The sequence below is a fragment of the Myotis nattereri genome (genome assembly GCF_964212035.1).
Source record: "Myotis nattereri genome assembly, chromosome: 6".
In the NCBI taxonomy this organism is placed as follows: domain Eukaryota; kingdom Metazoa; phylum Chordata; class Mammalia; order Chiroptera; family Vespertilionidae; genus Myotis; species Myotis nattereri.
Window position 1 is genome coordinate 43,527,022 of NC_138081.1, and position 17,389 is coordinate 43,544,410.

General features: G+C 38.1%; 1 protein-coding gene across 6 annotated transcripts in view; it reads left to right on the forward strand.

The window, feature by feature from the left end:
- Nucleotides 1-1,244: 1,244 nt before the first annotated feature.
- Nucleotides 1,245-17,389, forward strand: part of DOP1A (DOP1 leucine zipper like protein A) — a gene marked incomplete at its 5' end in the record, with an annotated part of 84,688 nt that continues 68,543 nt past the window's right edge. For all 6 annotated transcript variants that reach the window (XM_081094396.1, XM_081094399.1, XM_081094398.1 and 3 more), the window contains 3 exons: nucleotides 1,245-1,382; nucleotides 5,202-5,383; nucleotides 14,739-14,909. In XM_081094396.1, coding sequence (XP_080950522.1) covers nucleotides 1,245-1,382; nucleotides 5,202-5,383; nucleotides 14,739-14,909 — 491 coding nt within the window. The remainder of the gene's footprint in view (nucleotides 1,383-5,201; nucleotides 5,384-14,738; nucleotides 14,910-17,389) is intronic.

The following is a 17,389-nucleotide window of genomic DNA, read 5'->3' on the forward strand; positions in this document are numbered from 1 at the left end:
TGTATAAAGGCTAAGAGTGATTACTTTCCTTAGAAGACTGATTATTTTCCTTAGAATTGAGTTACAGAGTCCAGCCCAAAGGACTGGAGGATTAGGTTCCACTTATTGAAAGTAGTATCAAAGAATTTGTGAATATATTTTAAACCACTGCATGTACTTGTCAGTTTTATTAAAATTAAGAAATTAAGGTCTAATTTCAAAGAGCTGATGTTTCTATGTACTATATGCCAGTTTATTGCTTAATAAAATAAGGTGATCTCCAAGTCATTTATTTTTCTTTGTCTTTTTTCTTTTTGCATGTCCTTTGATGTTTACAATCTAACTAGGATCAAAACAAAGTGAAGAGGTATGTATATCAGAAATGTTATTTCAGCAAATATGACTGTGAAATAACATGATTTCTAAATTTCAAAAAGTGCAGAATATTTTCTGCTCTTCTATATCCCTAAAACCAGCCATTTTTGCAGTTCCTAAGAAGGATCACAGAGTGAGTTCTCTTTGAAGCTGTCTTTGAATACTTCTATGAACCTGTGTACTGTGACACCAAAGTATTAATCACTTCTAATTTAAGAAACATTTTATTTTATTTTTTTAAGTCTAATTATTTTTATTTATTTTTTTTAATTTATTGCTTAAAGTATTACAAAGGGTATTACATATGTGTCCATTTTATCCCCCCGCCCTAGACAGTCCCCTAGCCTCCCCTATCCCCCAATGTCTTATGTCCACTGGTTATGCTTATATGCATGCATACAAGTCCTTTAGTTGATCTCTTACCCCCCTACCTCCTGCCCCCCAACCCTCCCCTGCCTTCCCGCTGCAGTTTGACAATCTGTTTGAGGCAGCTCTGCCTCTGTATCTATTATTGTTCAAAAGTTTATAATGGTCTCTATTATCCATGAGTGAGTGAGATCATGTGGTATTTCTCCTTCATTGACTGGCTTATTTCACTTAGCATAATGCTCTCCAGTTCCATCCATGACGTTGCAAATGGTAAGAGTTCCTTCCTTTTTAGAGCAGCATAGTATTCCATCGTGTAGATGTACCACAGTTTTCTAATCCATTCATCTACTGATGGGCACTTAGGCTGTTTCCAGAACTTCTAATTTAAGAAACATTTTAAAGTTAGATATTAACTTCATCTGAACCCATTTTAATACTTTAGTGCTGCCTGCAAAATTCTTTTGTAGGTAATGATTTTTACATGATTTTGGAACTGGCCTCTAGTGGGACACTGTGGGAGGATGAACGCAGAAGAGCTGGAGTTATTGAGTGACTCCAAATATAGAAACTATGTAGCCGCAATTGACAAAGCACTGAAGAATTTTGAATATTCCAGTGAATGGGCAGATTTGATATCGGCACTTGGAAAACTTAATAAGGTATGTCAGTCTTACGCATTTCATAAAAATTAATAGAAAACAGAAATCTGTGTCTATACTGGTACTTATTAGATTTCTTTAAATCTTGAAGTAGAAATTTGAAAACATAACCTCAGAATTACTTTTGTTACTGCTATTGTACTTTTTACAGTTGCATGACTATGTAGTCAGGCATATTTCTAAGGCCAAAACAACAGTGCCTTTAAGTTACAGTTATTATCATCCTATCTAATAAAAGAGAAACATGGTAATTAGCCATACGTCTGCTACCCTTCCCATTGGCTAATCAGGGCGATATGCAAATTAACTACTAGCCAAGATGGCGGCCGGCAGCCAGGCAGCTTGAAGCGAACATGAGGCTTGCTTGCTTCAGTGACGTAGGACTCCAAAGTTCCCCGCCTGCCTTGCCGGCCTCTGAGCTTGCAGTTTGAAACATTGTTACAAATATGGAAGCTAAAAAAAAACCCAGAAACCTGCTTTCAGCCAGCTGGGATCTCAGAGCTGGAGTTGATACAGTGTTTCGATTATAGAACCCAAACAAACCAGATACCTGCTTTCAGCAGCGGAGGCCTAAGAGCTGGAGCCAAGCCTCAGAGCTAAAGCTGGCCCAGAATAAAAAAAAAAAAGAAAAAAGGAGAGGTTGGGAGCTTCAGTCACCCGCCAGCCTAAAAACAGCCCTCAGCCCCTCACCCAGACTGACCAGGCACCCCAGTGGGGACCCCCACCGTGAAGGGTTGTGTGACCAGCTTCAAACAGCCATCATCCCCTCATCCAGGCTGGCCAGGCACCCCAATGGGGACCCCCAACCTGATCCAGGACACCCTTCAGGGCAAACCAGCCGGCCCCCACCCGTGCACCAGGCCTCTATACTATATAGTAAAAGGGTAATATGCCTCCCAGCACTGGGATCAGTGGAGCCGCGAGGCCTCCCGGCACTGGGATCAGCATGACAGGGGGCAGCGCCCAAACCCCCTGATCGCCCTGCGGCTCTGTTTGTGGCAGGGGTCGGGGCCACAATCTCCCTATCCGCCCTGCTCTGTTCATAACAGGGGAAGGCGCCCCAAACCCCTGATCAGCCCTGCTCTGTGCCTGATAGGGGGGAGCTCCCCAACCCGCTGATCACCCTGTGGCTCTGTTTGTGACAGGGTGTGGCGCCCCAATCCCCTGATCGGCCCTGCCATGTGTGTGACAGGGTGCGGCGCCCCAACCGCCCCCCACCGGCCCTGCTCTGTGTGTGACGGGGTAGAGCCATATCCTCCCCATCAGCCCTGCCCTGAGTGTGACAGGGTGCAGCGCCCCAACCCCCTGATCCACCCTGCTCTGTGTGTGATGGGGCAGTGCCCAAACGCCCCTATCGGCCCTACTCTGTGAGTGACAGGGGGGAGCTCCTCAACCCCCTGATCGCCCCTGCACTGTGCATGACGGGGGAAGCTCCCCTACCCCCTGATGGGCCCTGCTCTGTGAATGACAGGGGACAGCGCCCCAACCCCCTGATTGGCCCTGCTCTGTGTGTGACGGGATGGCACCGCAACCTCCCCATTGACCCTGCCTTGAGTGTGACAGGGGTTGGTGCCCCAACCCCCCAATCGGCCCTACCCTGAGTGTGACTGAGGGTGGCATTGCAACCTCCAGATCCACCCTGCTCTGTGAATGACAGGGGGCGGCGCCCCAACTCCCCAATCAGCCCTGCTCTGAGCCCAACCAAGGGCTGCACCTAGGGATTGGGCCTGTCCTCTGCCACCCGGGAGCAGGCCTAAGCCAGCAGATCGTTATTTCCCGAGGGGTCCCAGACTGTGAGAGGGCACAGCCCGGGCTGAGGGCACAAATTTTCGTGCACCGGGCCTCTTGTTACCTATAAAAATACAATAGTAAGAATCAAATATCGTAACCGTGAAGGCTAATACATTTCTGTAATTGAGCACCTAATATGGTTGCAGAGTTCCTGGCAAGAAAGTGGAAACCTGTATATGGAAAGCAGTAACTAATATGTCTTTCCAAATGGTATGTAGCAGTAAGGAAATATTCTGTATATAGGCAAGCCTTAGTTATAGTCAGTACAGTACTTTTTACAAAAGTGACAAGCAGTCACTTGGAGCTTGGCCTTGAATAATCTTTCTTGATTTGTGTGGTTTTTATCCACTATAATTATGGTGGTATCATTGATCAACTCATAGTTTTAGATTTTTGACCTTTTTTAAAAATTAAATTTTTTATCACCTTACACCCATAGTTTCTTATTTTTTGGACTTAAAAAAACAATTGTCATTAAATAGGAATACTTCTAAATATTAAATGGATCAGGGGAGGAGATAGAAAAGGAAAGCTCTTTCAATAACAATTGTTTTTATTTTTGTTTTTAATCTTTACTTGAGGATATGTTTTTATTGATTTTAGAGAAAGAGGAAAATTGGGGGGGGGGTAAAAAGAGAGAGAGAGAAAAAAACATCGATATGAAAGAGAATCATTGATCCCTACGCACCCAGTCCATGGAATTGGCAACCGAGGTATATGCCCTAACTGGGAATTGAACCCACGACCTTTTTTTTTTTTTCTTTTTTTGTCTAAGGGATGAAGCTCCAATCAACTGAGTGACCCGGGTTGGGCCCAATAACAATTTTAACATGAAATAGCTTAGCATAGAGTTATTAGGAAAGAAATTTATCTTAAAATATATACTAAGAACACTAGTTTTCCACCTGATACTCTTACACCTTGATATCTTAAAAAGAAAATCTTACATTTTCAGTGTGCCAATTGCAACTAAAAGTACCAGTTTGCTTAAAGGTAGGTTCCCTTTTGGTCTAAAGATTCTCTTTCTGAAGACTTGCTAGGAACTATGTTTAAAAGCAACTCAGGATTGTAGAAATTAATTATTGTAAGTATTACAATTACTTGCTATAATATGATACACTAAACTAGTGGTTGTCCCTCTTCCAACTATATATCTATGTTGAAGTCCAATATTCTCTATATATTTCAAACGACATCAAAAATAGATGAAAGGCTGATTAACATTAATGTTTTACAAAAAATATAAAACAATGCCTCTCTTCTGAATAATTTTTTGGAAATATAGTTATTTTTAATAAAAATGTTATTTCTCTTAACATGCAATAGAGTCTTAAAAGCACATTAAATATTTTTTTTAATTTTCAGTTTTTTTTTTTTTTTTTTTTGTTTTTTTTTTTTTAAATATATTTTATTGATTTTTTACAGAGAGGAAGGGAGAGAGATAGAGAGCCAGAAACATCGACGAGAGAGAAACATCGATCAGCCGCCTCCTGCACATCTCCCACTGGGGATGTGCCCGCAACCAAGGCACATGCCCCTGACCGGAATCGAACCTGGGACCTCTCAGTCCGCAGGCCGACGCTCTATCCACTGAGCCAAACCGGTTTCGGCGTAATTTTCAGTTTTAATTTCAAATATGATATACCTTGATATAACTGACAAAACTAAAAGTTCTTTGGTCTTCTCTCTAATTTTTTTGAAGTATAAAGAAGTTCTGTAAGGATTTTTTTTTAAATATATATTTTATTGATTTTTTACAGAGTAGAAGGGAGAGGGATAGAGAGTTAGAAATATCGATGAGAGAGGTCGATCAGCTGCCTCCTGCACTCCCCCTACTGGGGATGTGCCTGCAACCAGGGTACATGCCCCTGACAGGAATAGAACCTGGGACACTTCAGTCCGCAGGCCGACGCTCTATCCACTGAGCCAAACCGGTTCAGCAGGATTTTTGATAATAGTGTGTTAGAAAGTGGAAATAATATGAGATGTAATATTTTTTCTGCACTGAATTAAAATGTTTTCTTCAAGGTTTTACAGAATAATGCAAAGTACCAAGTGGTGCCCAAAAAGCTGACTATAGGCAAACGCCTAGCTCAGTGTCTGCATCCAGCATTACCAGGTGGAGTTCATCGGAAGGCACTTGAAACATATGAAATTATCTTTAAAATCATTGGACCTAAGCGACTTGCCAAAGATCTTTTTTTATATAGGTAAGAATAATTTTACCATCTATTTACATGTAAATAAGAATATTTTTAAACTATGCTTTTGTAGTAAAAGCTAAAAAATTGAAAATTCCTTAATGGAGGTTTTCAGAGATGGATTTTTAAAAATTTTTTAGAGGTAGAGAAGAAGGGGTGGGGTGAGAGGGAGCGGGAGAGAGAGAGAAGGAAATATCAGTTGGTTGTTCCACTTATCTGTGCATTCACTAGTTGCTTCTTATATGTGCCCTGACCAGGGATCCAACCTTAAGCCTTGGCATATCAGGACAACGCTCTAACCAACTGAGCTATCTGGCCAGGGCCTCCGATATGTATCCTACATATTTTGATAGTTAAATGATTCAGAGAAATTTAGAATATTCCTTAATAAATAATTTTTTTCATAGAGGTCATTTATGAAGTTTTCATTCAAAATTATTGAGACTACAGTATTTTCTACCGTTTTAAACTTGAGAACTATCTTTAGAAAAAATAGGATACCTTGATCTCTCAGTAACTTTCAACATTCTCTACTTGAAGTATTCTTTTCTCTTGGCTTCTGTGATACCATGTTCTCTAGTTTAGTCACTTGATCACTTGCCTTCTCTCCTTTCCCTGATATCTACATATGGAGTTTCTTAGGGCTTGCTTAGTCCTGTGCCTTATGATTTCACTTTATATTCACTTCTTGGGCAGGTTTATCCATTCCCATGATTTATCTTTAATGTGCAATTGATTTATTTTGCTTAGCATGATATTCTCAAAATGTATTCATGTTGTCACAAACGGCAGTATTTCATCTTTTCTTATGGGCTGCGTAATATTCCAATATATATATGCCATATCTTTTTTGTTCATTCATCTATCGAGGTGTTGCTGGGTCATATAAATCAAATAGGAAAAGTCAAGAATCTATGGTTCACTCATGTGTGGAATATAAAACTAAAAGTAACAAGTGAACAGACAAACCAGAACTCATAGACACAGACAACAGTATGGTGGTTACCAGAGGGGAAGGGAGGTTAAGGGGCAGTAAAAGGTAAAGGGGGGTCAAATATATGGTGACTTTGGGTGATAAATACACAGTGCAATATACTGATGATATATCATAGAATTGCATACTTGAAACCTATATACTTTTATTAACCATTGTCACCCCAATAAATAATTTTCTTAAAAAGGGCAATTGAAGCTCAACCTGTTCCAAACTAATCTCATCTTCTTCTGTTATTAACCCGGCCTTCTGCAGTGCACCATGTCAATCCATTTACACAAGCCTGAAATATGAAAGCTCCACTTGATATCTTATTTTACTTGCCCATATCCTCCTCCTTCCCATGCACATTCTGTCACTACCAGTTCTGTCTCATAGTGGTTAAGAGCAGAGGCAGTGTAGTCAAGACTGCTTACCTTTACCAATAACTCGTTCTGTGACATGGGACCATTTTCTTCACCTCTGTGTGTGTGTGTTTTCATCTGTAAAATGACCAATTTTATAGGTTGTTAATAGAATTGAGAGAGTTAATATATTTAAAGTGCTTAGAACAATGTGCAACATTAGTTCAATAAATCTTAGCTATTATTCTGATATATGTCGCAAATTTATTTCTCTCTACTTTCACTAGCAGCATCCACTCTAAATAAGCATCATATCTAGCCTGGTTTTTATCACTGGCCTCATAACATTTACACATCTGTTCTTATCCTCTTATATATACCCTTTTCTCCACACAATAGCAGAGTAAACTTTTTAGTATATTAAATATTGTCATTCCACTGCTAAAAACCTTCACTGACTTCTGTCATACTTAAAAACAAAAATCAAAATCATTACCATGGCTTCTATGGCTTTATATAGTCTGGCCCTGGCCCTGTCAATGACCTTCAACCCCTACCACTTTCTCCCCAATTTATTCCATTCTGGTGACACAGATCTCTTTGCTTATTCTTCCTCATTTTCTTTGCTTTTCCCTTACCCTAAATATTCTAATAGAGGTCTCTGATTAAATATCAACTCCTCAGAGAAGACTTGCCTAATTACCCCTCCTGAAATAGCTCTGCCTCTACATCTTTGTAGTTTTACTATGATGTATTCAGGTATCTTTTTATTTATCCTGGTTGGGGTTTATTGGGATTTTTAAATCTATGGACTAATGCTTTTAATCACTTCTGGAATCTCTTTGAGAGAAAATTTGCCTTTATTCTCTCTTCCATTTTTTGGAAATTTGATTAAACATATGTTAGATCTTCTCACTCTGGCTCCCGCATCTCTTAATCCTTCTTTGCTATTTTCAAACTTTTCTCTCTCTAATGCATTCTGGGTAATTTCCACTTACCTAGCTTCCAGGTTACTAATTCTCTTTTTTTTTTTTCATGTATTTGTAAAATATTTTGTTCTTCTCCCCCATCTTTATACCATAGTACGTTTAGTTAACACAGTCATCCCCTTGCATAGTTACATATGTGTGTTTATGCTAATACTAGAGGCCTGGTGCATGAATTAGTGCACAGGTGGGGTCCCTTGGCCTGGCCATGATTGAGGCCTATCGGGGGGCCAGCTGCTGGGGGGAGGGACCTCCGTTGGCTGGCTGGCTGCGGGGGAGGGACTCTAGGGGGTGCAGCTAGCCAGGGGGAAGGACCACGGGAGGGGGTAGGCCGGCCAGGGGGAGGAGGCTGCAGGAAGTTTGCTGTGGGAGCGCACTGACCACCGGGGGCAGCTCTTGCATTGAGCTCCTGCCCCCTGGTGGTCAGTGCGCATCATAGCGACTGGTCAACTGGTCGTTCTGGTCGTTCAGTCTTAATGTTCACTTAGGCTTCTATATATATATATATATATACTGTTTTGATTACTATAGCTTTGTAATATCAGAAATTAGAAAGTGTGATGCATTTAGCTTTGTTCTTCTTTCTCAGGATTTCTTTGACTATTCAGGGTCTTATGTGGTTCCAAATGAATTTTAGAATTTTTTAAAGTTTTTCTGTAAAAAATGCCTTTGAAATCTTGATAGGAATTTCATTGAATCTTTTGGTACTATGGATATTTTAATAATAATCTTCTAATTTATGGACACAGGAGATCTTTCTGCTTATTTGTGGCTTCAGTTTTTTTCATTAATGTCTTAGTTTTTTATTCTATTGTATTTGGGGTTGTTTATTTTTCATAAAATTCAGTTTTAGTGTATAGAAACACTACTGATTTTTATTTTCATGCTCACCCAAGGATATTTTCCACTGATCTTCAGAGAGAGAGAGAGAGAGTAGAAGGGAGAGAGAACATTAATGTGAAAGAGACACAGAGACAGTTGCCTTCTGTCCTTTCCCCAACCAGGGCCAGGGATTGAACCTGCAACTGAGGTACATGCCCTTGATGTACCCATGACCCCACTGGCCCTCTGGTCTGAGGGCCGTGCTCTAACCACTATGTCAAACCAGCTAGGGCTAAACACTATTAATTTTGTACATTGATTTTTTAAAAATTAGTTCTAATAGTTTTGATGGAGTCTTTAGAATGTTCTATATAAAATTATGTCATCTGTGAATAAAGACAATTTTACTTCATCCTTTCCAGTTTGGATGCCTTTGTTTTCCTTTACTTGCCTGATTGCTCTGGCTAGGAGTACTCTGTTTTTAGTACTAGTTTCAATAGTGGGCTGTGTGGAATAGGAATAGTGAAAGTGGGCACCCTTGCTTTCTTGTTCCTGATAGAGAAAAGCTTTCAACCTTTCATCATTGTATAATGTTATCTGTGGAATTGTTATTTATGACCTTTATTATATAGAGGTATGTTCTTCTGTACTCAATATTTTAGAGTTTTTATCATGAATAGATAATTGAGTTTTATCAACTACTTTTCTGTATCTATTGAGATCATATTATATTTATCTTTCATTCTGTTAATGTGATGTATCACACTTACAGAATTGTATATGTTTAACATTTGTTGAATTGCATAAGTCGAACCATTCTTGAATCCTAGGGATAAATCTCACCTGGTACTGGTGTAAATTCATGGTGTATGATTTTGTCCTGTAATTTTCCTTTTAGTGTTCTTATCTGGCTTTAGTATCAAGGTAATGCTGGCCTTCTAAAATGAGCTGGGGAATGTTCCCTCCTCTGCAGTGTTTGGAAAGAATTTCACAAGGCTTTCCCTTGTTGGGAGGTTTTTGATTATTGATTCAGTCTCCCGATTTCCTTTTTATTGCTCTGTTTAGATTTTTTATTTCTTCAAGGCTTAATCTTGGTAGGTTTTATATTTTTAGGAATTCATCCATTCTAGGTTATCTAATTTTTTGCATATAATTTTTCATAGCAGTTTCTTATGATTCTTTATTACTGTGATATCAGGTGTAATGTCTCCTGTTTCATTTATAATTTTATTTATTTGGGCTCTTTTTCATTCTGTCTTAATGAGATTAATGCAGTTCAGGTATTGTCAATTTTATTAATTGTTTTTGAAAGAAGGAACTCTTTATTTTATTAATCTTTTCTAATTTATTTCCTCTATTTCATTTATTTCTGCTCTAATATTTATTTTCTTTCTTCTGCTAGTTTTGAGCTTACCTTGTTCTTTTTTTTTTTTTCTAGCTCCTCGGGGTATAAAGTTAGGGTGCTTTATTTGATGTCTTTCATTTTTCTTGATATATGTATTTATCACTATAAACTTCATTCTTAGGACTGTGTCTCCATAAGTTTGGATATGTTGTGCTTCCATTTTTATTTGTGTCTAGGTGTTTTTTATTTCCCTTTTGATTTCTTCTTTAACCCCTAGGTGTTTAAGGAATGTGTTGTTTAATTTCTGTGTATTTGTGAATTTTCTTATGTTAATGAGGTGTAGTTTCGTACTATTGTGGTTAGAAAAGATACTTGATATAATTTCTATGTTCTTGAATTTGTTGATACTTCTTTTGTGATCTATTCTTCAAAATGTTCCAGGTGCACTTGAGAAGAATCTGTATTCTGCTGCTATTGGATGGAATGTTCTATAAATGTATATTAGATCCAGTGGGTCTATAGTGTTATACAATCCAGTTTATTCAATCTGATCTTCATATGTTCCCCCTGTGATCCCTGTGAGGTGAGACCCAACTGGACCTACTGAGAAGCATTCCACAGTCCTGAGGGTGCTGGATGTCTACCCTGGGCTTTTTCTCACTAGAGAAACTGTAGGGCAAGAGTGTGGTACTGTGCCAACCTGGGGAGGGCAGTACAGTCAGAGTGTAACCATTCTTCTTACCCTTTCAATGTGGTCCTTCTCAGTCTTTGTGGTCCAGAGGTGGTGCTTCATCCTCACCCCATGTTCTGGGATTTTCACAATGTATCTTGTCTATGGATAGTTGGTAGTTTGTTCCTCTTGTGATAGGGACTGAAGTTGGGAGCAACTTATATTGCTATCTATATCATTAATTCTTTTTCTCTTTTTTAAAATTGTTGCTGTAATTTACTTAAAATAAAATGGACAGATCATAAGTGCTCAGTTTGATAAGTTTTGTCAAATGTAGTCAATTGTGTAGCTACCACTAAAAGCAAGATAAGACATTTCTGTCACCAGAAAATTTCCTCCTATCCTTTTCTAATCAAAATCTCTACCTCTCCAGCTATATATGTATATTCCTCTTTGTCCCTCTCTTTTTCTGTTTCTGTTTATATCTATACTAGAGGCCCAGTGCACGAAATTCATGCATTGGGAGGAGGGGTCCTTCAGCCCAGCCTGCATCCTCTCGCAATCCGGGACCACACGGGGGATGTCCGACTGCCGGTTTAGGCCTGATCCCACAGGAAAACTGGCAGTCGGACATCCCTCTTGCAATCTGGGACTGCTGGCTCCTAACCACTCACCTGCCTGCCTGCCTGCCTGATCACCCCTAACCACTCTGCCTGCCTCATTGCCACTAACCACTCTGCATGTCCACCTCATCGCCCCAACCCTCTTCATGTCTGCCTGATCACCCCTAACTGCTCTCCTGCCTTTGTGATCGCCCCTAACTACTCTGCCTGGCTGCCTGATGCCCCTAACCACTCACCTGCCTGCCTGCCCCTAACCACTCTGCCTGCCTGTTCGCTCCTAATTGCTTGCCTGCCTGCCTGCCTGCCTGATCATCCCTAACCCCTCTGCCAGCCTGCCTGATTGCCCCTAACTGCCTCTGCCTCAGCCCCCGCCGCTGCAGCTTCGTCCGGAAGGACATCTGGATTGACATCTGGAAGATCGTTCGGCTGTATGGTCTAAAGCATATTATGCTTTTATTATTATAAATATCTATATTTATGTATTTATCCCCAAACTCTGTGGCTTGTCTTTTCACTCTCTAAATGACATCTTTGAAGAATCAAAATTTCTTAATGCTCTTTTTTGAAGGAGGTTCTTAATTTTAATGAAATCTAGTTTATCAACCTTTTCTTTTATATGTAGCCTATTTGTTTAAGGAATCTTTGCCTTGGATATTATTGCTAAAATTTAGAAATACAATGATTTTTCTATATTGACTTTGTATCCAGCAACTTTGCGAAATTCACCTATTTTTTCTAATAGTTTTTAGACTCTTTGGGGTTTTCAGTATATATAGTCATATTATAATAATGAGTTTTATTACTTATAGTCCATTTTTAAGATATTTGCTTGTCTTACTGAACTGACTGGGAACTCTAGTACAGTGTTAAAGAGAAGTGGTGATGATGAACATCATTCTCATGTCCTCCACTTTAGGTAGAAAGTGTTCAATATTTTTAAAGTTTTAATATACCTCTCATTTCTGGAATATGTGTAGTTTGCTTATGATTTGTAATATTTATGTCACTAGATTTATTCTGCCTTTTTTTTTTAGTTGTCTTGAATCTGTGTTCACTAAAGAGTGACTGGTTTTAACCTTTTTATCTGGTTTGATGTTAAGTTGGAATTTTTTTTCCATTTTCTGGAAGTTTTATAAGATACAGTTTCTTAAATATTTGGATGATTTCCTCATTAAAGCCATTTGGACTTTATCTTTGTAGAAGAGTTTATAGTTAAAGATTTAATTTCTTTAGTAGGTATAGAACTATTTAAAGTGTTTACTTACATCAGTTTTTTTTCTAGAAATTTGCCCATTTTATCTAAATGTTCAGATCTGTCTCCCTGAAGTTGTTCATTATATACTACTAGAGGCCCGGTGCATGACATTCATGCACTGGGGGGATGGGAGCCCTTAGCTCAGCCCGCTCCCTCTCGCAGTCTGGAAGCCCTTGGGGGATGTCCAAATCTCAGCTTAGGCCCGCTCACTCCAGGGAGCGAGCCTAAGCTGGCAGTTGGACATCCCCCTGGGGGTCCTTAGCGCTGCCGCAGAGGCCACCCTTCTGGCTGAGCAGTGCTCCCCCTGTGGGGACGCACTGACCACCAGGGGGCAGCTCCTGTGTTGAGCGTTTGCCCCCTGGTGATCAGTGCATATCATAGTGACCAGTTATTCTGCTGTTCGGTCGATTTGCATATTAGCCTTTTGTTATACAGGATTGTGATCTTTGCAGTATATATGATCTATAGTGGTGTCTCTTTCACTCTTGGCATTAGTGACTTCAATCTCCTTTTTTTTTCACTTTGATTAGTCTTATGAGTTCACCAATTTTATTAGTTTTTTGAAAAATAAACTTTTAGCTTTGCTGGTTCACTTTTCCATGAATATGTTTTCTCTTTCTTTAATTTCTGCTCAGATAAGTCTTCTCTGAATACCGTGTTTAAAATTGCAATATTTGCCCCTACTTTTCCTCCTCTGCCTTTTTTTAATCTCTGTGACATTTATCACCATCTGAGATTTATATTGTTGGGTTTCTGTATATATTCTACCTTAGTTCCTTGAAAATAAGTTTTATGAGGGTTATGGGGCGGGCATTTTTTTTTATTATTTTATTTTATTTTTTACTTTACTTTATTGCTTAAAGTATTACAAAGAGTATTATATATGTCTCCTTCTTTTTCCCCCCTTTAACATTCCCCTGGCTTCCCCTACCCCCCAGTGCTTATGTCCATTGGTTATGCCTATATGCATGCATACAAATCCTTTGGTTGATCTGGGACAGGAATTTTTTAAAAAATATTTTTATTGATTTCAGAGAGGAAGGGAGAGGGAGAGATAGAAACATCAATAATGAGAGCAAATCATTGATCAGCTGCCTCCTGCACGCCCCTACTGGGGATCAAGCCCCCAACCCAGGCATATGCCCTTGACTAGAATCAAACCTGGGACCGTTCAGTCCACAGATTGATGCTTTATCCACTGAGCTAAACCAGCTAGGTCAGGAATTTCTTCATGTAATTTATGAATTGTTATAGCCTCAACACCTTAAAAACTATGTGACAGGTAATAGATCCTGAATGAATAATCTAAAGCAGTGGTTCTCAACCTTCCTAATGCCGCGACCCTTTAATACAGTTCCTCATGTTGTAGTGACCCCCAACCATAAAATTATTTTCGTTGCTACTTCATAACTGTAATTTTGCTACTGTTATGAATAACAGTAAATATCTGATATGCAGGATGTATTCTCATTGTTACAAATTAAACATAATTAAAGCATAGTGATTCATTACAAAAACAATATGTAATTATATATGTGTTTTCCGATGGTCGTAGGTGACCCCTGTGAAGGGGTCGTTTGACCTCCAAAGGGGTCGCTACCCACAGGTTGAAAACCACTGATCTAAAGAAATGTTATTTGTTAAGTAATTCAGTTCTTTTAAACTATAAATATTATAATGAATGGATGTTGAATTTTGTCAAATGTTTTTTCTGTGTTTATTGAGAAGAATATATGATGTTTTTCTTTAATTCTATTAATGTGATATATTGCATTGGTTGTTTTTTTGTTTGTTTGTTTGTTTTGGCATATGTTGAACTATCCTTGTACCCCAGGTATAGATCCCCCTTGATCATGGTGAGTAATCCTTTGAATGTGCTGGTGAACTCAGTTTGCTAGTATTTTATTGAGCATTATTGCACCATATTCATCAGGATATTTGTCCATAGTTTTCTTCTCTGCCAGTGTCCTTTTCTGGCTTTGGTTTGGCCTCAGAAAATGAGTTTAGGAGTGTTCTCTCTTCTTCGATATTTTTTGGAAGGATTGTCATTAATGATTCTTTAAATGTTTGCTAAGATTCACCAGTGAAGTCGTTTGGTCCTGGGTTTTTCTTTGTTGGGAGTTTTTTTTTTGTTTGTTTTTTGTTTTTTGTGTTTTTGTTTTTTTTACTGACTCCATCTCCTTACTAGTAATTGGTCTATTCAGACTTTGTATTTCTTCCTGATTCAGTCTTAATACTTTGTATGTTTCTAAGAATTTTTCCATTTCTTCTAGTGTGTCTAGTTTGTTGGCATATAGTTGCTAATGGTTTTATATTTTTAAACAGTTCTGGATTATTTCCTCTTCTTGCAAATGCTGCCATGTCTGTGAAACCAACATTGCTAAGTTTGTATGAGATATATTACCTGCCTTTGGGTAAAACACTGAAGCCTGGTCTACAAGGATTGCTAACTGGTATTCTTCCTGGCTTAGAAGAAGGATCAGAGTACTATGAGAGGTAAGATGGTATGAAGCTAAGTAATCAAAGTCATAGATTTGTCAGCAAGCATCCTTAAATCAGTAATGTTTTAACATCACAAAAATTAACTCTTCTAGATCCTTCAGTATACCACCTGGAGTTTCTGTAGCAAAAAAATTATTGTAATTATCTGGTATGTGTATCACACTGAAAATAAAGCTAGGTGATAAGAGCACACACTTGGGAGATAAATGAATTAGGTTCAAATCCTGGCTCCACAGATACTGTGTGAGCTCAGGAAAGCTTTTTTAAACATTTCTGAACTTTTTTCAATTTCCTCATCTATAAAACAAACATAATACTTATTTCAATGTGTTATTGTAATAATGAAATCATTTAGTCTACAGCCTAGCATATATAAGTCACTCAAAAAATTGTGAAACACAATTTAAAATAAAAATACAGTAGGTAGGATGTTTAGATTAATTTTTAAAATGGGAAATTGGGCCAATGCCAACAGTTTTAAATTGTTAGTGCTGGAAAATATCCTAGCTCCAAGTGCAGTGCTGTTTTACTAGCTGTTGACATAACACTGTTGATATTTTAACTTTAAAATTATTTGATCTGCCCAGCCAGTGTTGGTCATTGATTGAGCATCGACCCATGAACCTGGAGATCATGATTCCATTCTTGGTCAGGGCATATGCCTGGGTTGCTGGCTTAGTCCCCAGTAAGGGGCATGCAGGAGGCAGCTGATCAATAATGATTCTGCCTCATCATTGATGTTTCTATCTCTCTTTCCCTTTCTCTCTCTGAAATCAATAAAAACATTAAAAATTTATAAAAAAGGATTTTATTTCTTTTGGAGCCTATTATTATTTCTAGGGAAGTTAATAGTTGTAGACAATGCATGATGGCATTAAGTATCTTTAATATCTTATTATTCTTACCAAAAAGGGGACTTACAAGTTGAGATGGCAAAAATAGAAAATGTCAGACTTCTTTATAAGTAGACTTAATTATTAAATTTAAATAATTTATTCTAGTATAATTACCTACTACTCCATTTTATTGTATTTCATCAGCTCCCATAATACAGTAAGAATCTAATCCTGAAAATATTGGATAATACTTATAGGCTGCTTTGAGAAAAATTAATTTTGTCCCCAAAGCTTATTTTCTTTTCTTAACTTTTTCACTTATTTGCTTACAATTTTAGAAATATAACATGAGGTTATTTTATAAATCAGTTTTTTTTAAAATTATTGCATTAATTTTCCTAAGGGAAGTATAGAATCAATATCACTTTATAACTCTATTAGTTACAATTAGAAATTTTAACATAGAAATGAATAGTGATCTTTATTAATGTGGTATCCCTATGATTTATCTTGTGTGTCATAGTCCATTTGTGCTGCTATAACAGTGTACCCCAGACTGGATAACTAATAAACTACAGAAATTTATTTCTCACAGTCCTAGTGGTTGGAAATCTAAGTTCAATTTGCCATCATGGTCTTGTTCTAGGGCAGGGGTGGGCAACCTTTTTGTGAGTGTGTGCCAAAACCAGCAAAATCTCTGACTCAAAATTCTTCTGTGTGCCAACCCTAATTTTTTGAGAACATATTAAACCTACTTGATATCTCTTAAGGTGTACATATGTGAAGAACCTTGAAGAAATAATAAAATTCAAGCGACAAAAACACAGTATATGATGATGAAAAATACATTTATTTTTTAATGTATAAATGTACATTGATAGTCCGACAGAAAACTTTATGACTCCGTTTGATATTATCGGTGGGACTTTTGCTGCTGCATCACTGATGACAGAGATTTTACATCAGGTTTATATTTCATGACCTTCAGAGATATGCACGAGCTCCTACTTTCATCCGTCAGGCTACTCCTATTACGAGACTTAACAAAATTCATCACTGAGAACAAAGATTCACAATTGTAAATGGAAGATTATAAGGGAGGCTTTCGCGTGCCAGCAAAAGGTACTGGTGTGCCATGTTTGGCACGCGTGCCAGGGGTTGCCCACCCTGTTCTAGGGCGAGCACTCTTTCTGGTTAGTAGCTCAGTTCTGTGGGTTTCTTTCATAAGAAAACTAATCTCATTCAGGAGGGCCTTCATGACTTAAGCATCTCCCAAAAGCTTTCACCTCTTAATAACATTACCTTTGGGGATTAAAGTTTAACATGTGAATTTTGAGGAGCCAGAAACATTCAGAACATAGCATTATCATTAGCCACTTATGCCACACATGTCCTATGAAAGGATTTGTAAATACTTTCTTCTTTCAATGCATAGATAAATTGAGGTCAGAAGGGATTATAGGTTAGTATTATAGCAAGTAAACAATAAAACTCATCAGATTCTCTTGATTTTGGCTATGCTATAATATCATCTATATTTGTGTATTGTTCATTTTATGTTCACAAGAAATCAAGAGTAATTTTTTTAAATATATTTTTTATTGACTTCAGAGAGGAAGGGAGAGGGAGAGGGAGATA